This window comes from Lissotriton helveticus, chromosome 9 (assembly GCF_964261635.1).
Source record: "Lissotriton helveticus chromosome 9, aLisHel1.1, whole genome shotgun sequence".
Taxonomy (NCBI): domain Eukaryota; kingdom Metazoa; phylum Chordata; class Amphibia; order Caudata; family Salamandridae; genus Lissotriton; species Lissotriton helveticus.
Window position 1 is genome coordinate 590,126,870 of NC_136070.1, and position 24,755 is coordinate 590,151,624.

At 44.5% G+C, this 24,755-nt stretch overlaps 1 protein-coding gene across 1 annotated transcript in view; it reads right to left on the minus strand.

Annotated features, from left to right (window-relative positions):
- The window catches only part of EEF1G (eukaryotic translation elongation factor 1 gamma), a 68,719-nt gene extending 55,704 nt beyond the window's left edge, over positions 1 to 13,015 (minus strand). Inside the window, exons 1-2 of the mRNA XM_078660577.1 lie at positions 12,878 to 13,015; positions 11,397 to 11,555 (exon numbers count right to left, since the gene is read on the minus strand). Of these exons, the coding sequence (XP_078516703.1) occupies positions 11,397 to 11,555; positions 12,878 to 12,889 (171 nt within the window). The 5' untranslated portion in view covers positions 12,890 to 13,015. The remainder of the gene's footprint in view (positions 1 to 11,396; positions 11,556 to 12,877) is intronic.
- Positions 13,016 to 24,755: the final 11,740 nt, after the last annotated feature.

Below are 24,755 nucleotides of genomic sequence, written 5' to 3' on the forward strand. Positions count from 1 at the left end.
TCTGAGCATACCCTTCCACACTTGTGGTGGCCAAAACGATTCAAAAGGGGGTGGTGATGGACAGAGTATCTGAATTAAGCAGAACACTCCTACCCAGTCAACAGATCAGGGCTTGATCCATCACCGTTTTTTAGCTCACTGCACCATCCCAGTTCAGAACCTGGCTATATGCAAATTAGTCTGTCCCTGGCCCAGTGCATCATGCATCCCTGAGAAGGAGCGTTTGTATGTTTTTTCCTTCCGGAATCTTCGAGGTTTCAGGAGATTTTTTGTGCTTCTATTGGATCTTGAGCCTCCTGATATAGTCAGCTTATTAGTGAGGTAGTTAGGTGACTTGTGGTGTATGGCCAAGTGTGTCATACAGGCAATTTTCAACTGAATTCTGGCTTCAAAAGGCAGCCAGTTCAGGGATTTTAAGTCAGGGGATATATGCGAATGTTTTCTTGATCCAGTGATAAGTCTCGCTGCAGCGTTCAAGGAGGCTCTTAGGGGTGCGGTTGTTGATAGGGGGAGTCCGCTGAGAGCCACAATTTCGTAGTCTATGCAAGGGATGACTAGGGCTTGTACAGCAGTTTGGAAGTCCTTAGCTGGGAGGAAGGGCTTAAGTTTCCTCAAGGTGTCGATTTGGAAATTGGCTCCTTTAGTAGCTTTGCTAATGTGTTGCTGCATGTTGAGATTGGCGTCAAGTGTGATGCCTAAGGATTTAGCGGAGTCTACGATGGTGGGTTGGACATGGAGTGCAGTTAGGTGCTGGCGCCAGGTTTGGGTGATGGCGATTTTCGCAGGAGGAGAGATCAGCAGGAACTCAGTTTTCAGAGCATTTAGTTTGAGGTGATTATCTGCCAACCATGATTGGGTGTTTCTGAGCGTGGATTTCAGAAGTTTGATGTCATCCGGGGATTGTAGTTTGAGGTAAAGTTGAGTGTCATCGGCGTACATGTGAAAGTGTACATTAGAAGCTTGAAGCAAGGTGGTGAGTGGTTCCAAGACGAGGTTGAACAAAGTGGGGGATAGGGAAGATCCTTGTGGGACGCCTAATGTTACAGGCACAGATGAGGACAGCTCGTTGTTGATCTTGAACTTTTGAGCCCGGTTATGTAGGAAGGAAGTGAACCATTTGAGCACAGTCCCGGATAAACCCATTCTGGTGTTTAACAGCTCCAGTAGGTTCTCATGTTTGACAGTGTCAAATGCGGAGGAGAGATCAAGTAGGATGAGGAGGCAGGAATCGTTGTGATCAAGGATTTGGAGGGCGTCATCAATTATGTGCGTCATAGCCGTTTCCGTACTGTGTTTTGCTCGGAAGCCTGATTGATGAGGGTTGAGGAGGTCAAACTGATCAATGTGTTTTGTCAGTTGGAGTTGTACGCATTTTTCCAGCAGTTTGGCCAAGGTGGGTATATTGGTAATAGGGCGGTAATTGTTTAGGTCGGCCGGGTTAGCTGTAGGTTTCTTGAGTATAGGCGTGACTTGCCCCACCTTGAGTGAGTCTGGGATGAGTCCTTGTTGAAGGGAACTGTTAATGATTTTAGTCCAGAGTGGGAGGAGCAGGGGGGTGAAGTCTTTTACAGCATTAGCAGGTAAGGGGTGATTAGAGGGTTTCAAGGTGCTGAGCAGTTTGTAAATTGATTCTTCAGAGTAGGTGTCGAAGGTCGACCATGCCGCGTTGTTTTTGGGTTGAGTGGTAGTGATGCTGATGGGGCTGGAGTATCGGCTTACATCATTGTGGAGATCACTTCTTATATTGTCAGTCTTTAGCTTAAAGAAAGCAGAAAAGCCTTCACAGGATGGTATATCGCTTGTTGTGCTGCTTGATTGTAAAGGTTGCACCTTGGTTTGATTTTTGACTAGTTCGAACAGTTTTCTAGGTCGGTTTTTTGCTTGGTCCAGCTGGAGGCTAAAGGTCAGATTTCGAGTGCTTGATTTTCCTAAAGTAGGCATTTCTCTTATTCTTTAGAGTTTTAAGGTGCAGTGCTGAGGGGTCTGATCTCCAGGTGCGTCCTGCCATTCGCATGGTACGCCTGTCTTCATTGAGTCTACCATCATACCATGGGTTCGAGTTCTTGATGGACTCGATTCAGTTGCAGGGGGGCGGCTTCGTTGATTGAGGTCATAGTGTCGAGGTAGAAGTCGGTCAGAGATTGTACGTCAGAGGCATCCGAAGGGGGAAGGAGGAGACTGCAGGTGTGGGAAGGCAAGGAGTTGGGGTTAAGTTTCTTCAGGTCCCTTTTCCAGATCTTGGATTTGGTGGGTTGAGCCGGGTAAGGTTTAACTTTTTCGTTGATGAAGAATGTGATAATGTGGTGGTCTGACCAGTCACAGGGTTGGATTGCCTCCAGTTGGGTAGAGTCCTCTTTAGCGATGATAAGGTCGAGGATAGAGCCTTTGTCATGTGTCGGGCTGTTGCAGATTTGAGTGAGATCAAGCGCATTAAGAAAGGTTTTGAGACTATTCACCACTGCGTCATTCTGATCGTTCCAGTGGAGATTGAAGTCCCCCAGGTAGACTTGAGTGATCGGTCGTCCGGCATTGGATGAAATCATGTCCATGAGTTGTTGGGTGAAGGAGAGGTTGTCCCCGGGCGGGTGGTAGATGACATGTAAAGAGCATACAGGTTTGCCCTCGCTGGTGATATTGAGGCAGATGAGTTCACAGGAGGTGAGGGTGGGGGAGGTGACTATAGTAACAGAGAGGTTGCTCCTAAAAATGCATGCGATTCCCCCGCCCGTCTTGCCGGTCCTGTTGAGACTAATGATGTGGTAGTTGGGGGGGGGGGGGGGGGGGAAGACTAGAATGTCCATTATAGGTGTAGAGGATGCAGTTAGCCAGGTTTCAGTCAGAACGGCTAGGTCAAGGTCCATTGTTATGATGAGATCCGCGATGTCGGAGGAGTGTCTCTGGGCCGATCTGCAGTTGAGTAGGATGCATTTGAGTCTGGGGGGGGGGGGGGGGGGGGGGGGACGTGTGGCTCAGGGGTTAGAGGCAGCAGACCCGGAAGCTGAGATCGGTCCTGGACCAGGGTTCAATTCCCCGCCTCGGCGGGTCTTGGGCTAAAAATTCCACGGACTCGATAATTCTCGCCCCGGTGCCTCCTCGACTCACGGGTTCACACTCTGCGACTCTGGGCAATAGCTTGCTTAATCTCCACAACGGCCCCTCGCGGCGGGATGCCTGACTTTCACCTTGTGGATACCCTGCTATCTCACAGGGGAATACCAGGAAGGGTTCCCTAAGCAAGCGCCGGGACACCCACTGCGGGTAGCTGTGCGCTATATAAGCTCAACTACATTTACATTTACAAGAGGGGTGGTTGAGTGTTCTAGAGAGAGGGGGACTTTTCTGAGATTATTGGGGACGAAGCTTCTGTTGCTTTGTGTGGGGGGCCTAAGGGGATTTGAAGGAATCATGGATATGGGGAGGTATGTGGTGATTGTGTGGTTTAAGGGACCTGGGACATATGAGCGGAGGAGGGTGTGAATGTCGTGGTCCGAAAGGGGATTGAGGGTGCGACGGGGGCAGTAGGTGTGATTGTGAGTGGGGATAGAGGGCCAACGCGGGGAGTATTGAGTGAGAGGGTCTGTGGGGAGGGTGCAGAGCTTGTTGGGCGAGGAAGTGGCGGTGGGTAGGGGGTGTCTAGAGTGTGTGAAAAGAAGTTCTTTGATGGTGTGAAGATCTTCTTTGACTTGTAGGAGGGTGGATAAGATCATGTCCAGAGTTGGAGTGGGGATGGTGTTGGTGATGAGAGCCGTGGGCGACTGGTTGAACAAGGGACTGGAGTGGGGGGGGGGGGGGGGGGGGGAGGGGTGTGCTAGTGATAGTGCAGGGCTCTGCGGTAATAGTAAGTGGGATGGCATTCGATGGTTGAGAGAGTTTGTGGGGGAGGGGTGTGGATGAAGTAGGGGGGAGGTTGGAGGCATAGGTGAGGGCGTTGGTGGGGGGCGGCGAAGGTGAGTTGGGGGATGAGCGTAGGCTGGAGATGATGGGGGTGCAGGTAAGGGTGGTGGTGTGTTCTGAGAGTCTAGTTGAGAGAGTGGGGTAGTGGGGAGTGAGAGTGGGGGGGGATAGGGTGGGAGATGGTCCTGCCGTGGGGAGGGGGAGATAAGTTCAGGGAGGTGGTGGGTTCTGCGAGACTTGTAGGAGGTGTGAGGTGAGGGGTGGGGGTGTGGAGGATGTATGAGGGGGAGTGATCAGCGCCTGTGATTGAGGGGTGTGAAGAAGTGACATCTGCGAGACTCGTAGGTGTGAGGTGGAGGGGGTGGGGGATGTATGGGGGGGGGGGGGGGGGGAGTGGTCTACGCCTGTGATTGAGAGGTGTAAAGAAGTAACATCGGGTGGGTGACTGACTAGAGCGCTAGGGGGAGGGGAGAGATGTGTGTCGTTAGGAATGTTAGCTTGACGATTGGGGTGGAGGGTGTGGTGTAGTCTGAGGTGTTAGGAATGGAGGTACGACGGTTGGAGATATGTTCTATGAAGGTGGGGAACAGGTTGTCGAGTAGGTCATGGTTCCTATCTGTGGATTGGAATAGGATGATCCCGTTGTTGTAGATAGTGATGGTGGCTCTGCCTGGGAAGAGTTGGGATGGTGTGATAGAGAGTGTTAGACCATGCGCGGATTTTCTGGTGGTGGAGGTAGTGAGAAAGGAGAGGAGCGCTTTCCTCCATTGTGCTCTACATATAGTGTAGAGGATGATATCAGTGCTCGTGGCTCCATTGATCAGAGAGAAGTAGGTGTCCACAAACGGGGTTTCAGGGTGGGCCTTCAGGAAGTTGTGTTTGAAAAAATGTTTTAAAAAAAAAATGTTTTAAAAAGCAAAACAAATAAAAGGCAGTCATTTACAATGCCAATAGCACAAACTTGCATAAATGCGAGACCTATTGCATTGTAAATGCTTGTTTTTTTTTTTTTACAGACCATGGGATTGAGCGGACAAGAACACTACAGTTTCTACCTCCGCCCCCACCCCGGTCGGGGATGCAACCGGGACGGAAACAAAGAAATCACATGTGAAGACCAACCAGAGGATTCCACCATCAAAGTGGAATCCTCTGCCCCGCCCTGGAACATAATAGAAGACAGTTGACAACCTCTGGGAGGGAGCCAACCTGGAGGGCAGGAGTGGGCTCTTAGATGGCGACAGTGGCCCTCACATCTTTCCCTCAACGATGGAGAATTAGACTTGTCCCATAACGCCAATCGGGAGTCTCAGTTTCCAACACTAATGACTTCACAGACAGACAATTTAATCGTAGGCCCCAATGTCAAAACACAGGACTGAGCACCTACTTACATACTTGACTACTAGCGGATGTTGCCGCCCACTCCCTCGCTATTACGATCGGGCCCAGTACAGAACAGATGCGGACAAGCAGGGCGATGCCGCTCTCGGACCTTTGAAACTCATCGTTAGGCTACCACCCAGCATAACTAGATGGTTAACTGTTTTCAGTTTGGAAATACTGCCGGTTGCGGTAGGCTCTGTAAATTGTTGTCTGTACCTGTTGCACTTTCACTCCCCCTTCCACCCCAGTCTCAACAGGATAGATAGGCATCACACACCTCGTATAGTTAGGGCGGTGGGACGTCAGTGCCCGGGAGAGACCCAGGAGAATGCACGCTCCGAGGGACAGGCTGGCACCCCTGGCCACGCTATGACTCCACTCACTAACGCTAGATTTTCCACCACTCTGAAAGTACAGGGCATGCACACAGTGAGGAAACACTATTCTGTATATTCCTAAATTAAGAGACTGCATGCACATATAGTATTGCTCAGGGAGCTGCAGCAACAGTGAAAGCGATGAGGGGAGTGGGGGCAGTGTAAGCCACCACATAGGCACAGGCGAACATTATCCACCAGGGAAGGGTGGAACTATTGATCGAGGGCTGACATGCATATTCAAAAAGAAAGTGCGGAGAGCAATACGGAAGCGTTCTGGACAACGCTCTCCACGGCACTGGCACATGGGACCCAAATATCATGAGTGCTGGGCGGTGACAATTACTGTACTCTATCTCCTCTGGATCACTCTAGCATACCACTACAGCGAACGTCCCCCCTACACACAAAGCGATTTGCAGGGTGGGTTTGTCAATGGGTGCTGGCAGACAAGTGGAGAGCCATACACCCGAACTCCAGACTCTACTCCACTGTATCCTATGCTACCTTCCCCTCTTATAGGAACTACTGTGCCAAAAACCATAACTCAACCTCTATAGGACCACTGAGTGGGACGCCTTCACTTTGATGAGAGATTTGCATACAGTTGACAGTGGGGGTACGCAAGACACTTGCCAACGAAATAGAGGTGAAGCAGCGCTTGCAGACACTGGAGAGCAGCAGAGCACAAAACTGCTAACAGCGTTGAACTAACCAAGGCTAAAATCCATTACACTGCCCTTCTGGAACAACATGTGGTATTGAAGAACTGCATGCCCAGCATCTGCTTGCCTGAACTAAAAGGAAAGCCATTTATGCTAATGTTTTTGCCCAGAAATAGAATAAAAACATGGGATAGAGTAGAAGTGGGTGGTGAACAGTGCGAATTATATATTTGAGAAAACAACATCTGTTTAGGATTCTTTTATCAATAGTGTGCATTTGGGCCTGTTTCGCATCAGACCGGGAGAGAAAATGGAGCCGAATGACGACGAGTTGTGCATGCTCAGTAGACTCTGAATATGACCCAATGACCGGAGAAATTAACTGCTGCCAAATATCAAGGACAGGGGACGTGGGAAAGCGAAGAAGTGTATGCCTCATCTATGAAGCCTGCATTGAAATAGTTATTAAAAAGTTGCAACAATATATGCCTGTCCCCTCATTCTAACTCAGGGGACCTCCACAATTCCTTTGGCCAGAGGGGTGGTTTTCAGTATTTCAAACTGGTAAATATTCTGACTCATAATTTGCATATTTCTTTGCAAATGCAGTTTTGCCTTTGAACTCGTCTTCATCTATCCACTCCTTTGCATGGATTTATTGAATGAGTTTGTGTCCTTGGCTGTATCTGCTAAATCATTCATCTCTCCCATGTGAAAATGATGGCGTTTGCACTGTGAATTTGTATTGAAAGTGCGTTCACCTTTAGGACTGAAATTTAGATAAAACTTATGAATCTTACCCAGAGTGTGTTTATATCACTAAGATATATGAATTAGTTAGAAAACTGTTATTATCACCATCAACTAACCCAACTAATGGTCCATCGACCAGAGGAAAGTGCGTCGATTAGTTAGGTTATATATTTGATTTAGAAAATTTCAAGGACTACAGGAAAGTAACTAATAAACAGAGTGAATTATAAAACTGGACCCCCAGCGGGCACCAGGGAAAGTGATGAAAATGAGGTAAATGTGTGAGGGCCCTATTGAATTGTGTGGAGTATTTCATCCCTGGCACACCCGCTGGATCACTTGCCAGGCTGATCCGGAAAGCTGCTAGAGTCCCACTCTGGAACTCGCCTCACAGTCCGATGTCACCTTTATGCGCAACAAAAATCTTACAGGCGTTCCTCGGATACTACTCTGCCATATAAGAGGCACCTCCCCAAGCAACAGCGGACATGGTGGAGCCGGTCCTGTCAAATCTTGCCCTTTCTAGGATTCCTGATGCTGAGACAGCCTTCATGGTGTGATCACAGCCACAGATGTCAAACAATCTATTCAGGACCATGCCAAAAGCAAAACCCCAGGCCTTGATGGATAGCCAATAGAGTACTATAGGACATTTGTCAACAGCTTAGCACCCGGTTTCACAGCGGACTATTGCCATACTAGGAACAGATTACAAGCTCCCAGTATATATTTTATCCAGCAGATACGTTTACTCTCCCAGAGCTCTTCATCCAGATCAAAACTGCTTTGTCCCAGGGTAGAGCACCTCTCATAACATCAGGTGCCAATTTCACACCTAGGATCAAACAAGAGATTCCATCACGCATCATGCCAGCTATTGGACTTGGAGGAGACGCTTAATGCGCTAACCTGGGTCTATCTTTTTCAAGTACTGGATCGAATGGGGGTGGGTAGGTGCCCCTTAGCCTATACACTGTTACTAGACAAAGCCCTTCACCCAAATCCACTTAGGTCGGCTCATTTCACCAACCTTTCCTGTGGGATAATGTACTTGGCAGTGGTGCCGTGCCCCTTGTCGCCCCTGCTGTTCACGATGGCAATGAAACCGCTCACCAGCCGGCTGAGTGGCAAAACAGGTCTGGGGATCCACCTGGGGGACAGAGCGCATGCACTATCCCTCCATGCTGATGACTTGCTCCTGTCCTCCATGGTCCGCACTGATCGCTTCCGCAAACACAATACGCTCCGTGCCTTCGCAAATGCAGCAGGTCTGCGTCAACTGGGCAAAGTCCTCTGTATATTCATTCAGCCCCAGCTCGATTCCACTGAAGATGCACCTGGGGCAGGGTACCCCACTTAACTAGCAGGAGACCACCGTTCAGTACCTTGGCATTTGCCTCCATCACTCCACGACAGACCTCATCGACTGCAACTTGCAAACCACACGGACTGCTGGCTACTACTAGAAAGACACTATTTAAAATCGTGATCTTGCCCAGGGTTCTCTACAACTATACGAACATGAATGTAGAACCCCCCACAACAGGGTTTTTTCTGAGACCTGGATATGTTACTTGGGAATCTAATCTGGGGAAAAAAATACCACCGAATAACCCTGAAAAAACTGAAGATGCCAACTGGAGGAGACTGCCTCGGTGCCCAGTCACTCGATGCCTATTACCTGGCAGCTCAGCTGCAATGGGTGGCTCACTGGCAGGACACAATCGCTGGCCGGGCCATTTAGCACCAACCACGATTAGAAGCTTCCTAAAGTCATACCTCCATCAGTTTGGTCTTTGAAGGTGCTAATGGCCCGTAGATGTATTGCATGGGTACACCTCCTCACATGCAATATTCCCCAAAAAGCACCAGTATTTCCATTGCTAGGCATCTTACGAATCTCTGGCCCATACTTGATCAAAGAATTGCGAAGCAGGTAGGAACGATCCCTGGTCATAACTGGTGACCTTTTTCCCCAATGGGCGCCTCAGTTCCTTAGATCAACTCCAAGCTGACTGATATCCCAATTCATCACTTATCAGCAAATATTCAAAACATATCAGGCTCTGTGGTTCACCCAGGACGAAGAACCTGCAACACACTGTTCTCCAAACAATGCTCACATGGGGAGGGGGGGCAGTCACTTGAATCTATAGGGCACTGTGAGACCACACCAGTATTGCCCAAATGGTCTTGTGGCAAATGGGAGGACAGCTCCGAGAGGGTGCTGAATGGAACAAGCCTTGGCATTTCCTTAACAGTTTCTAGAAACACCAGTCTTAAAAGTATACAATTCAGCACCATTCACACAGCTTATCCGACACACACACACACACACAAACAACTACTTTCCCCCTACAGTGTCTACGTTGCCACCAAGGAGGCTCAGTGGCAGATCTCCGCCACATGCTGTGGTTCTGCCAGGACCTTGTGACATACTGGCAGGCGATACGTGACGCACTGCTAGGTCACTGCGCTCACTGACATTTTCACACGGGGGCTTTTACTTTAGGCATATTTAAGCAAAACAAGTGCTATGAGGAGAGGACACGCTTCGCAGACGTGGCACTCTTTAGCTAAAAGGGTACCCACTCTCCAATGGAAGGCCCCCTCTGCACCACCGGTGGCAGCTTAGTACGGGGCAATGCGTAAATGGAGGCAGCAGAAGATGAAGCCCTATGCTAGGAAGAGGTACGTCACCTACACAAGGACACAATCTCCCAGGAATGGGACACTTCATATTTCCTACAGTCTAGATTCAACAATGACCTTTCCCTGTGAGCTTTACTGGACCTAATTGGCCCCTCCACTGCGCACCTCCATGCCATAACTTGATTCCAACCCACACCCGCACTCACCCAGGGTACTACCAGTCTCTTCAACACCAGGGCAGTAATCAGGCGTACTACTATGCAAACCCCACTCTAAGTGTACCTAGAGCGTGTGTAAATGTAGAGCCAAGAATCCCCCATGGGACGATCCAACCCCATTAGCTGCCGGGGGAGAATTAAGGACCTTGTCTTGGTTGCGAACTGGACACCCCTTACAAGATGTCAGACCGCTGTGTGGTGAGGTCCCACCATGCAGGGACTGTCAGCTGAAGTGCCTCCTCTGCTCATCTATCAGGAGGCTCATTATTTATAATAGAAAGCAGCCTTGCGATGTATGTTATAGATTAACAATGTTATGGCTATGTAGATAGCTCTGACGCCCAGTGAATGAAGATAGGGCGACATTTGTACATGGTGCTTAACAAGGCCTTGTACACTATGTTAGAGGCATCGTAATAATCTTGTGCAAAACTAGTTGTGTAAAGAATTTAGTTTCTGAGAAACGAATCAGACATGGTCGTGTGTGCAAATGTGTACAAAAGTTCACAGTTGAAATGTTATTGTTAAAAAGAGAGGACTATGTAAGAAATTGAAAAAAGTTTCGCTACATGGTCCTAAACAGGGAACATACCAGGTCACAGCAGGGAATAGAGCAGATAACATCGAGAGACAGTAGGTGGGAAGAAGTGGAGAATAGTGAGGTAAGTGGTAAAGCAGAGAGCAAGGAGGGTAATATTTGGGGAGGGACAGAGAGAAAGAAGGGTAAGGTGGAGAGGGAAGAAGAGATACAGCTCTTAGTTTTAAACCTCTACCAATATAGTCAAAACGATAGAACAGAAGCATACAGTATGTGTATTATGTCGCTCTCATCCGTACAAGGCCATCCGGTATGCCCAGACCCAGCTCTCAGACACATGGGTGACTCTGGACAAACCTATTTTTTTTATATGGCCCACCCATGCTTCTCATGTCCCTCCCAGACACCAAGTCCTGGAACCGGCCTGCTTTACTTTGAGATGCGGATCTCTGGGGGTAGAAATTGGTTTTCTGGTATGTACTGTTGGTTTCTTAAGTCAAACATTACTCAGCAATTAGGATGCAATTAAGCTTAAAATCCTATGACAAAAATCCAGGCAAGTTGGAAGGTGTACAAACAAGATCAAACTATTTAACAGCCTATTGAATTACTAAATTAAACACATAATTCTGCTGCTGTCGTCGTCACGACAAAGCTTCAAACGGCACATTGCTTTAATAAATCAATTCACATGCAATTGTGACAAGTATTTTGCATCCAGAGATATTTCTGTGAACAAAGTCAGCGCCCAAACCTGACCAGGCCAGTGCTTTCAAACCATTATTTAAATAACGGGCGTCAATATCGGGTAACTGTGTTCAAGTCAACTCGGTGAAACGAACGACTGTGCTACACTTCTCAAACGTACCTATTTAACGTCCAAACAGAAAAAAGGCCAACATTTAACACTCACCTTTCCCAAAGGAAACTTCTTCAAAAACTCGGGGGTCTTGTTGGTTTGTCCGAACTGGAACTGGGGGGGCCCAGACTTGACAGCTATCTTTGCGCCACTGTACTGAGCAGCAATAAGGGCCTTGAATGCCCTCCAGTTGTCAGGGTATGTGTAAAGAGTCTGTAAAAATTAAAGAAAACGAAGTTTAACCAGTGATCACACAGCAAGGTCTACCCAAATAATGTACTTGGCAGTTCACTAGGTAATAGCTACACCACAGCCAATTCCTTCTCCTTCCAAACCAATCTACTAATCAAACACACTTGATCGCAATCCCCGCACCCTAATGCCACTCAGGTCATTTCAAAACAAACGCCAACATAATCAACACCCTGCGGTCAACCACATCATAACATTCAATCTCAAAATCGGTCATCCACGTTTTCCAACACCACACATCATACCTGTCGTCCAATCTATAACACAACCAATATCGCGCAACAAGCACAAACAAACATGCAATTTAAGACTACATATTGAATTATTCATCTTGCAGCGCAGCTATGCAGTTTTAAATTCCCTTTATTCGTATGTCCGTGTGCTACATACAGCACCTGGTTTCACTAGTGTGCTAGGTCCTTTACGGTAAAATACACTAAATCTAATCACCCTACATACGGGGTGCCAAATAGCACAGCTGAACGCCTTGCGCAAATATATATTTTAAAAAGGATACAGCGCCGAGCTCCATTTCTCGTGCTGACAAACGAAAACGTGTGCACACATTTACTGATGGTGCTATCTACCAATACGTCACGGTGGCTACTTTCAGCCAGTCCCGTCTTTTCAAACAATCCCCTTAAGCACGTTGGGAAAAATTACAAGGTTACACGTATATTGAGAAAGGTTTAACTAAATATTCCCGCGTCCTCTGTGTAACTGGGGAAAATCTAGGACTGGCTTAAAGTGACTATTTTTAAAAGGGGGATTAACAACTCAAAGGTACGCCACCTTAAGAACCGGTATACAACATTCGTATGCTAAAGTGCCGTTGTCAATCAACTTGATACCACAGCGTGTAGCACATTATCATATATTGTGTATGTGGCTTCATCTAGAAGCCACCGGAAAATGTTAACTTTCACGCATGCATTCTGAAGCTCCGGAACGAAATCTTCCAGGATTGAATGGATCGACTCCATCTCCTAAGCGAGAACTTACTAAAATTCTACCCAACTAGAAGGTCTCCAGGAGCCCTCCAGTATACCGGTGGTCTCGCGCACCCTACCCAACAGTATAGTCCCTAAGCTTAACTTGTGATTTCCAAGCCCAGAAACAACTCATTTCTTCCAGTCAGTCTGCTCCTTCAGAGGGACCCCGATCTAAATACTTTATCAGTACTACCCTGAGTGACCGCCACACTTTTCTGAACCCGCTGCCGCTTTCACGGAGGCGGATGGCAACCGATTCCCTAATCCAGGCCCTCTGCTCCGTATTCTTACCCCGGCGGCCATCTTGGTGAAGCGTAGAAAGGGAGGAGGGAAGGAGCCCCGGCCACGAAGAGAGCTATACAGCAAGCCGTAAAGCGATAGCAAGTGCCGTAAATGCTTGACATAGAAATAAAACTACAATTTGGCGGCGGCAACTGGACAAGGAAGAAGTACTTAACTGACAGCGTCGTTCTTGATTTTGAGACGAGATGATGGTTCGGAAACCGGAATCTTATCGGAAATATACATTTGTTCACAAAGTATAAATAAAGGCCCACAAGCTAACGCCACATGCTATTTTTGTTTGTTCCATTCCTGTAACAGTTCTCTCATGTGACGTTACTGGTTCTATTGTACAGTGCTCTGACACCTTCGGGTAAATTCCGCCCTTTATAAAAATGTATTAAATAAATAAATAAATAAATAAAAAAACATCAACCTCTTGGTCGTTAATCCCGCAACATTCTACACATAACCCCTTCGAATGCATGCCTAGCATTCCATGTTACTGTGATGTACAAAGTTACGAATTTCCATCAGCTGCTCATTCTTACCCCATGCAACACCTTACCCTTGCTAAAATAAATAAATAATAATAATGCAACTAAGCATTTCCAAATTTTCTGACAGAAATGTGAATAACAATATTGCTTAAACAACCTTTTAGTACAACATGTAATCATTACATTTAGCAGGTAGCACTATTTTCCTTTTGATATTTAACCTCTGTACTGTGCATACAAATTCACATTTTCATTTTGTACGTCATCACTGGGCTCATGCGCATCCCAATTCTAATGATCTGTTTAGGTGGATAATATACAGAATTCCCTTTCCGTACTTTCATTGGTTTTCTAATTAGGACCCCATTCACCAACAGAACATTTTTTGGTTTTCATTCTGTGCATTTTATCATGGTAAATGTTGTCCTTAAATTGTTTTTGTGTCAACTCGTCCTTTGCTTTTGACTCCAAATCTTTTATTTCTTTGAAACAATGATATTGTTTCCTTAACTTAGGGGATCAATAAATTACAACCATCTCTCCCTCTCATCAAGAAAAATGGAGTATGCTCAGTAATAGAATGTGGTGTATTGTTATAGTTTGAAACCTTCTCACAAAATCTTTTTTTATACACTTAAATTGGACGCTAATGTCACCTGAATACATTCCTTTAGATACCTGTTGACTCTTTCTACTAGACCATTAGAAGATGGACAATACAATAGTGTTTTTTTTGTTTCATACCATTCTTGGAAAGATACTCCATCATTTTTCTTGATGTAAGCTGTGTACCATTGTCCTATACAATGATGTTCGGTACTCCCTCTACTGCAAACATTCTCCATAAAAAGTTAAATAATCACCTCAGTTGTAATATAAGCACGAAACTCATAATGTATGCATTTTGAGTAATAGTCTGTGAGTACAGCATCTTTTCACTAAGAACATGAAAACATCCCTAAAAATCTGTGCCTAATTTTAACCATGGACCTCTGGTATATTAACCTAATGCATTTATTCTTTACTGATTTTCCAGTGTTTATCTGATCTCACACACTCAACACATTTGTCAATATTTTCATCTACATCCGAGTCCATTCCCGGCCACCAGTAGTGTTTTTGTAACAATCTCTTAGTAGCAGTTGCACTGGGATGTCCATGATGAGCTAATTTTACTAATTTCTTTCTCAAGATGAAAGGTGGTACAAACATATCACGCCTCATCAGTATTTCTCCCTTCATACTCAGTTCATCAGTTACTTGTATCTAACTTTTCATTGTTTGGTCTAAATTCCGAATAAGTGGCCAACCATTAATCACATATTTAGTAACTTGTTGCAAAAACAGTGTCGTTTTGCATTGCTTCATTCCATTCATTCTGTTATTATTCCTTGACAGTAATCAATGGCATCTACAGCTGCAACTACACATTCATCTTCTAATGCAATCATTTCCTCATGAACATCCAAAATTGTTGTTCTTGATAGCCAATCTGCCCTCCTATTCAAACCTCCTGCTATATGCCTTACCTCAAAAGTGTATTCTTGTAGTCTAGATATTAACCTGATCATTCTGAACGAAGCAGTAGCTGTGCCTCTGCCACAAACATTAAACATATAGATTAATGGTTTGTGGTTAGTTACTATTTCAAAACTTTTGCCCCATAAATAGCTCTTCAATTTTTCAACAGCCCAAACACTAGCCAAAACTTCCCTTTCTATTGTGCTGTACCTTTTCTCAACTTCTTTTAAACCTCCCGATACAAATGCTTCAGTATATTCTTTACGGTCGACCACCTGACTAAAGACTGCTCCTAAACCAATACCACTGGCATCAACAGTAATTATGTTTCTTCCATTAGGATCGTATGGTCTAAGTGCTCATGCCCTTAAAATATCTTGTTTAACCTTCAAAAAATGCTTTGTCTTGATCTTTCTCTAATGTATATTCAGTTTTTTTTTAGCAGCCTTCTTAATGGTTCCACAAGGAATGCATATCCATGTATGAAACTAGCATAATATTCACTCATCCCCAAAAATTTCTTCAAAGCCTCTTTGGTTTTGGGAACAGGTGCCTCCCTGATTGCCTTAACCAAATCATCCTTTGGTTTAATGCCTGTTGATGACACACTATGTCCTAAATACTCAAGCTCTGTTTAAAAAAAAAATAATTTGGCTTTCCTCACAGTCATACCTCTGCTTTTGATGATACTTAAAACTTTATCCAACAATTCATTATGCTCCTTCAAACTATTAGCATGGATCATGATGTCGTCCTGAAAACTCTGAACCCCCTGCATACCATCAAGTAAAAGGTGCATTCATTTTTGGAAAACGCTGGCGGTGGATGCTTATCCAAATGGTAACCTTAAATACTGGAAAGCTCCAAAAGGTGTACAAAAGTTGTCAAATCTTTTGAGCTTTCCATCAACTTTACTTGGTGGTATGCAAACTTCAAGTCAATAATTGAAAAATATGATGATCCACTGATGGAATTGAGCATTTCATGTATTTTGGCAAAGGGTGACAATCAATCACAATAGTCTTATTTAATGTTCTTAAATCTGCACATAATCTGATTTCTCAATTTTTGTAGCAATCACTGCAGCTGACACCCATTCTGAAGATTCGTTTAGTTCAATAATACCATCTTTGCATAACTTAGTCAACAATTCTTTCAGTTCGTGTCTTACTGATAATGGAACTTGTCTATCTTTGTGGGTAATCAGAATGGCATTGTCCTTTAATTTAATATGGTGCTTAAACCCTTTTTACACACCCAATATGTTGGGAAAATACCTTAGAATGTTTTTCTAAAAAATTTTCAACACTCGTTTTCTCAACATCTTCGTCTACACTGAGTACAGGTAAATCACCCAATATAATTGGCTGTTGTGCACCTTGTCGGAGCACAATACCAACTTTGCCAAGGTCTTGCCATCCCACAATGTCCCTGCCTAGCACAGCCCCATATATTTCGGTTTAGATGCTGCGTCCTTTAAATTCCAAAGTGTCATTGAAGTACCCTAACATATCTATGTCAAATTCTCCAAAAGCATTTGGATTAACATTAGATTCAATTAGTTTCATATTTTTCCAAAATCTATAAAAAGTTTGATCTGCTAATATTGAAATGAGTGACCCTGAATTCAACATAATATTTAATTCTTTATCTCCAATGTGCACTATACCTAGATGAGACCTGTAATAGGTCATACACCAAAACGCGCGTCGGCATGCTACAAAGAAAACTCTTGGAGTGACCACATATATATATATATATATATATCTATATCAGTACAAACTGTTGCTTTTTTCTTTATATTTTTTCTTTATATTGTTTTTATCCATATCAGCTTGTTGGACTCTATAATCTGTACTGAATGAACCCTAGAGACACCCTGAAAGATCGATTTTTAAGGCACCTCGATAAATTGATGTCCATTCAGGACATTTATTGTTACTTATGATTGTTATTTACTATTGTGGTTCCCTCCTTTTTTCAAAACAGTTTTAGGACTAGGATCAGGACTAATGAGAATGAATGAGTGATGAGTGTGTTTGTTTTGAATTGTTGAATGATTGATTTGTGGGGATGTTTTTCTTTTTCTGTTATATTGTATCAATTAATACCAATGAACTGATTTCTAAATAAATTTGGATTAATGTTGAATTTATGAACACGTTTCATCTTTGTTCTTAGGCCAGTGCTCATTGGAAGGGAGAGTTAATTATTGACGACTCCTTATCGCCTTTTTAATTCTATACGAGTAGAGATTTTTTCTGTATTTTTGATTGCCCTATTCCCTGCGTCTCCGCCCCCATCAAACCTCAGGGGCCCCCTTGTTATAGTGGAATTGTTGTCACAGCCTTGAGCTGTGGGAGATTCTTTCCCTTTGGGTGTATTACCCTATCGTTTTGTGACCACTGTACACACACTTACCTTTTTTCTTATTAATCTGTGTAGTATTGTAATTCTTTTTTTTCTTTATTCTTTATTTTTCTCCATTTTGATTCTTTGTTCTCTACTTCTTGTTCTCATTTAGTGCTGTTCCATCTCCATGGAAAGTGTCAAAACATTTGGCTACTCAGACGAGGACTTTGCCCGACTTCTAGGTCAAGTCCCAGGTAATGACAAACCCTTTGTTCTATCTAAAGGACTTACAGATGAATGGACAAAACTTTTCAATTTAAAAAAGAAATCCAAACGGACCGAGTCGCATGCTAAGTTCATGCTGGAATATCTTAACACCGGTACTATCTCGATAGGCCTAAGAGTGAGAAACATCCCTGGCTTGTTTGTCGAAATCAGACAGTTCCTGGAAAAATGGGCACTTATCTCCAATAGGTGTTCCAAGGACTGGATGATTTTGATTATTGAAACAGCTAGGGAAGTTATTAACTTATTAAACAAAGAAATCTAGGAACTTGAGGAAAAACTCAAACAAAGTGACAGCATAGAGGAGGGAAAGAAAAAACCTGAAGAAATCTCACTGGAATTAGACTCCTTTAGTGATTATTTGCTAAAAAGAAAGACGTACAAACTCACAAAGGATATCTGTCTCTTCTCGCAAGAGAAAACATACCCTTATCTTTCTGAGAACTTCTATATGTCCAGCAGTATCACTCAGGACACCCCCAATAATAGCAATTGGGGCAACAGAAGGGTCACTACCTTTTCAGATACTACTGATTCTGAGGGTGAGGGACCCCCTCACAGATGCAGTACATGCCAAGCGTGCCCCAATGCCATTGTCAATGTTCGGATTATTGTCAACAATCGCACCATATCTCTTAAAGAAATGACCAACTGTCGAACGGCCAATGTTATCTATGTCATTCTTTGCCCCTGCGTTTTGGACTACATTGGAGAAACTGGCAGGGAATGTAGGTTTCGCATGTACAAACACAAATCAAATATCAGGACTGGCAAGCGAGCGGCCCCCTAGTCAACCATTGGCTAGATACCAAACACAATGAATCTGACCTCCGATGGACTATACTGGAGAGAGTCCATGTCCATAAGGGGACTGACACCCAAGCCATACGTAACAACAGAGAGGTTTTTTGGATCTATACCCTCAACACTAACAAGCATTTACAATGCAATGGTTTCGCCTTTGGAAAAGTTAGATCTACAAAACTCTTCTGTCTCATTCTGTACTACAGGCACACGGACAGCGGGAGGGGGGCGGGCAGGCACACGGACAGCGGGAGGGGGGGGCAGGAACGGGAAGACGGACAGCGGGAGGGGGGTGCGGGAACGAACGGGCACACAGAAGTGCGGGAACAAACGGGCACACAGAGTGCGTGAAGTGCGTGAGGGAAAAACAAGGCTCTCCACAAATCGCATGTAAACTTTTCATTAAAGCTTCAGTTCATTATCCTTTTCGTTATTAACCAGTAATATTGTTGGCGTTAATATTATCAATTAATCACTAGCATGATTTAGAATTGTTAGTAGTATGCTGGATTAATATTACAACAAGCCCAGTTTAACTACCATAGGGTTGAGCACGCATGTTTGCTGGCATAGCGCTCAGTGTCGAGCTTGTCCAGTCTCGAAGCGCCGCGCCGAAAGGAGATGCCAAGCCTGTCCGTGCGTTTTGCAGCCCAGAGCACTCCGCCTCAGGCGGGAGACGGGCACGGGGCCCTCTCCAGGCACTGCCCAGGGCCCCCACCGAGAGGAGCCAGGCTGTGTCAACACGGCCCGCGCCAGAGAATTCAGGAGGGGGGTTTTACTGAGGGGAAGAAACCACAGAGGGATGGACGCACGCCTGTGGTCACGACGAGTGCTAGACTGCTCTCCGTGAACGAATATCGAGTTGTATCGCGATAGGACGGTGCTTTTATAAGGCCAATAGTTAGGGGTGGGGTACATTCAGTGACAGGGGCGTAACGGAGCCCCCGCGAGGCAAGGGTGGCAGACTTCTATGCATTGAGGGAGGCCTCCTCAACTTGTCAGCTTGAGTGTTTAGGTATTGCCAGGGGCACCATCCCTTGCAGGGAGGCCTCCAAGGTTTCCTTACGCCTCTGACCGGTCACCCACACGTATGCTCCACGTCTGTGGGCCTCTCAGATGCATCGTCCTGTCATAATATGCATATTATCCTATAGGACATGTCACCTCTGGTCTTCAGTGTATAGAAAATGTTTCCCACTATAAAGCGAAAGACACGGACTGATTAATTTGTGCTCTTAGGAAGGGGGCTACTGTTAGGCAAGGCATTCACAAGGCTTTTATCTGCTCTATAAGAAGAAACGCTGAGTCGGTTGCCCTCAGGACTCGCACAGATATCGGCAGCAGGCAGTCGACCTTCTGAGCTGTCTTGCCAGGCTGGATCTCTTCATAGGCTATTTACCATGCATTTTTCATGAAGGAGAACTATGGATGTCGGAAGTGCTTCTCTTATTAAATGCCGTGTCACAAGGTTTGTCAGAGTATGCGCTGGGATCTCCGTGGAGATATACTGAGCATATATTTCTTAAATTCATTTTTGCAGGAGCGCATGCTTCAGCTTCAGGGTTCTTTACTATAGTGCAGACTCTAAGGTACAAATATGGATTGTCAGACTTTAAGAGTAGGCCGAATATACGCAAATGGTACTCATAGATAGTATCTGTTAACTTTTTGTTTTTGTTTAGTGTGAATCAGCCAATACAGGCACACGGACAGCGGGAGGGGGGCGGGAACGGGGACACGAACAGCGGGAGGGGGGGCAGGAACGGGAAGACGGACAGCGGGAGGGGGGTGCGGGAACGAACGGGCACACGGAAAGCACTCACCTGGACCTGGACTTCCTCCGGCGGCGGTCGGCCGCGGAATGACCAAATAAAACCTCGACGAGCCAAAAAATAAACCCCGCCCACCGCCGCACTGACGTCCTAAAAGGGGCTGGATGAGAAAAACATCCCAGGAACGCCCACAAATCGCCTCGGTGAATGACGGACGCCTCTGTCTTCCAATGGCTAGCCTCCATTTATGGAGCTAGCCAATGGAAGAAGGGGCGGATTCAAGTCCACCATACTCTAAACAAAAGTTTTCGCCTGGGCGGAGCACTGCTTCGCAGTGCTCTCGCCAGGTCGAAACCTAAAAACGAGAGACTCAACGAGTACCTCCCATGGGAGAATGCCATTATCTGATACCTATCTTTAATTTATTCTCTTGCCTGTGATGGGGCTCTACCAGGCATTACCTGATACGTGTTTTCTTACATAGACAGCATCTCACCATCTTATGTCCTTTATTTTTTTCTATACATTTTTTCTATACATTTGGTCTCTTATTCCATACGTGTTATTACCCCCTTGTCCCCTAGTGCTTATCGTTACCTCTTGATTCTCTTTGCCTCATTAAGAATTCTTCCGAATTTGGCTTAGATTCTTTTTGTTTTTGTTTTTATTTTTCTTTCTCCCCATCGTGGATTACCTGTTGGAGCACTTTGTTCCTTTTCCTCTATCCCTTATGATCTAGTCTAGAGTTTGCAGACTATCCCTTTTCCCCTGGGCGTCGGTTCTATGTACCATAATGCGGTTGGCTCTGGGATTCCGCTCCTGATTAGATCCCCTGATTCAGGTGGTACTTATAACCCCTGAACCTCCCGGAAGTCCACCCTGTCGGACTCCGTCCATGGAATCCAGTTGCCCTCAGACGCCTGCTGATTCATCAGCAGGTAAGCGGGTCCCGACTTGAAAACATTTAGTGTCCGCCTTCAGCTTTGCTTTTTCCGGGTTATCTCGCTCTGGTACTTACGCCCTATTGTTTGTTCCTTTATTCGCTCTTAGACCGGAGACTCAAAACCTGGGGGTTTGAGGATTTCGCATAGACTCCCCAGCGGCCCTTGGCCACTCATTTCCTCGCGCATTGCATGCTTTTTCTATATGCCTGGAGTCGCGTCCTGTCACCCGTCCATACTAAGGTGAACATTTCAGCAATTGACAGTATTTTTAGTTTATCTTTTTACCCATTTGACTTTTCAGTTTTTTCTTTTCCTCAAACATTAGATTCCTTAATTTTCTCTGTTTCCGTCATGTGCTTACTTACCCCTCTAATTGAGTGCTGGCCCACTTACGTCCTGCCCCCTCACTCTGTGTGGATTATTTATTTATTTATAGATGCGCATTTGTCATTTTTCTTTTTAGCCATATACCTTATCCTTGACCTTCAATTGAGGTGACCCTGATCTGTCACTTACCCGGACGTTAACTTCAGTGTGTTTATAGACCTTCATTCATCCCATTTTTCTCATGGATACTGCTTCTACCCAGCATTCTCTAATCTGCAGAACCTCTATCCGTCAGAGCGGTAAGATACTGTTCTCTCTACCTCCTTTCGACAGTGTTTGTTCCTTCTATCCATTATCACTCCTCCTCCTTTTTTTTAACCATTCTGTTTGTTATCTGTTTTTCAGATTTGTTGTGTTTTAGCCTACCGATCTTTAATTTGCTATTGTGCCTTTTATGCATCTGCCCTAAGGTATTTACGCCTATATTGTTTGTTTGTCCCCCATTCGCCTTCCCCTTAACTATCCATAAATGTATGTCTGTTTCCGGATTATTCTATTTGTTTCTATGCTGGGGAATGTTTTTCTTTCCACTAGACACTGTTGGCTATTTCCTTCAATTCACCAGTTTTCAGTACACCTTTTGAAATAGATATGTGTTTTGCACACCTTTGATGGGTGATAGGTGTATTACTTTTGACCTATGTTCCACCCCTTCTTACATGTGTTTAGTACTTTGGTTCCTTTTTTATTCTTAGTATTGCCTTTTAATAGTGCCCTCCCAGCTGAACCCTTATACCCTGTATTATAAATCAGCACCTTGTGTGCGGGCCTTCTACTAGAATAACTGAACTCGGAGTATTGATGACCCTCTCTCATTTGTATCCCAACCATTATTGTTGTTAGGTACACCCCACACTTGTCTCTACAGAGATATCCGCCCTGAGGAAGGTGAGACCTGTAATAGGTCATACACCAAAACGCGTATCGGCACTGCTACAAAGAAAACTCTTGGAGTGACCATATATATATATAGTCTCCAGTCATCTGGAGAAACCTACATCCAAGAGTAATACTCTGAAACAAATGATGGGATTCTTTCCTTGTGGGCGCTGTAAAGCTTGTGCCGGTAGCAGGAGAGTGCTTACCTACACTATACCTGACACGGGGAGAACATTGCCCATTAGGAAATTTATCACCTGCAGTTCCCAGTTTGTAGTTTACTGTTTGCTCTGCCCATGTGGCCTTCGCTACATCGGCAGCACAATTATGGAACTCAAACTGAGAATATTGGAACATCTCCGGGCAATCGATAAAGTGGATGCCGCCTATCCGGTTGCCCGGCATTTTGCCGAGGCGCATGGAAAGGATCGCAATCAACTCCAATTCTTTGGGTTGGACACTGTCCCACCGAATGCAAGAGGAGGCGATCGTCTGAGAAGACTTCGCAGGTTGGAATCAAGATATATCATAGATCCTTCTACCAAACATCCAAGAGGACTCAATAGTGGAGAGGAAATGGCATTTCATCTAGGAAAGTGATATTTTTATGATCTGATCACTCTGTGGGAATGACGCCTCTTAACATTAGTTTCAATATTAATGTAATAGTGACCTATTACAAGTATTTCCCCACCACCCCCCCACTATCCCATTATGGGATGTAAAAGATTCATGTGTCTCTATATATCTTTAATATCTTAATGGGCAATCATTTAATCCAATTGGGGAATTTCTCCCTTCAATGCTGAATAATAATTCTAGTTTTTGAATATGAATTTAGCCAAGTCCTGCATTGCATTGCTTTATGTGTGTGTTTTTATCTGAGTGCTGTATCTTGCGAATCCTGAATATCTTGTAAATGTTTGGGATTTTGAATTGACTAACAGCAACATTGATGTTTGATGAATTGTGATGTCACCAATTTTTGGTGGACATCTTGTATAAATCTCTAAATTAATTTTTGAGAATCTTTGAGGATTTTCAATGAACTGTGGTGTCACTTTCAGTAAACAGTAATTACATTAGTCATAATGTGACAGCTTGTACATAGGACACTAGCCGATCCACGGCTTTATTTGCACGTTTTTTAACGTTTTCTACGTTTCAGTTTTGCGACATATATATATGTAATATACCCTCTTGTGACATGAATATGAGGAGAATCAATGAATGTTAAATCGATCCTCACACGTGGTATAGTGTAAAATACAACAACACTCCAAGATGGCGACCATAGCAATGTCTGAGGGTTTAGTCCTATGTCGCTGTTTATGACTTTTATGGAAACTTTATTAACATGCTGTTTGTAAGTCATGACTGACACACTGACGAAGGCTCACGCCGAAACGCGTCTGTGCGTTTTTCCCACTTTAATAAATCTTCCGTGATTTTCATACTCCTTGAGTGCTGCATTCTTTTCTTGGAGCCCTGAAAAGCTCGAGCGTAATATATATATATATATATATATATATATATATATATATATATATATATATATATATATATATGTCGGTATACAACCTTTACAACGAAACTTTTACAACGACCTACCATTACAACGCAACTTTTACAACGCAAACTATTACAACGCATTGCTCTGGGGGGCGCTCTAGGATAGGGAATAGGCTAATTTTCTATCCAATAACCTTCCCTACTATCCACGGGGACTGGAGTTGGAATAGTAAATTAAACTATTCACTATCCAGCACCCCAAAGCGCTATGCGTTGTAATGGTATGCGTGGTAAAAACCGCGTTGTAAAGGTAGGCGTTGTAAAAGTATGCGTTGTAACGTCATACATCCATATATGTCAACAAACTGGTGTAGTCCTTTGTGAAAGATACCAGAGTCGAGGCCCAAGTAAGTTTTCAGTGCTCAAGGTTTATTTGGCGGAAAAAATAAACAGCCCCAACGCGTTTCGAGGTACGCCTACCTCTTGGTCACGGGTGGAGTACACATCAGATCGCCATTCTTTTAAAGTAAACAAAGAAATGCATTACGTCAGGAGCAATCAGAGCCAAAAACAAAAACAACAAGCAGGAGAAGAAAAGACAGGAGGTGGGGGACAACAAGCGCAAAAAGAAGAAAAACAAAAGAAAAAACAACAATACAGATACAACAGACGCCGATGATGGAGACAAACAAAGATAACACAGTCATAAACTTAACAAACATGGAGCTATCGAAGGAAGAATTAGAAATTTTATCATTAGGCTTGACTTTCTGCAGTAACACAAATTTTGATTACACCCAAACAAGGATTGATTTGTTCCTATATGTGAGAAAATTAAAACTGCAAAAATATTTCTACAACGTTAAAACGAGTACTGTGGCCGCAATGCCCAATAATGATATGACCGAAATGCTAAATGTAGAACATATGG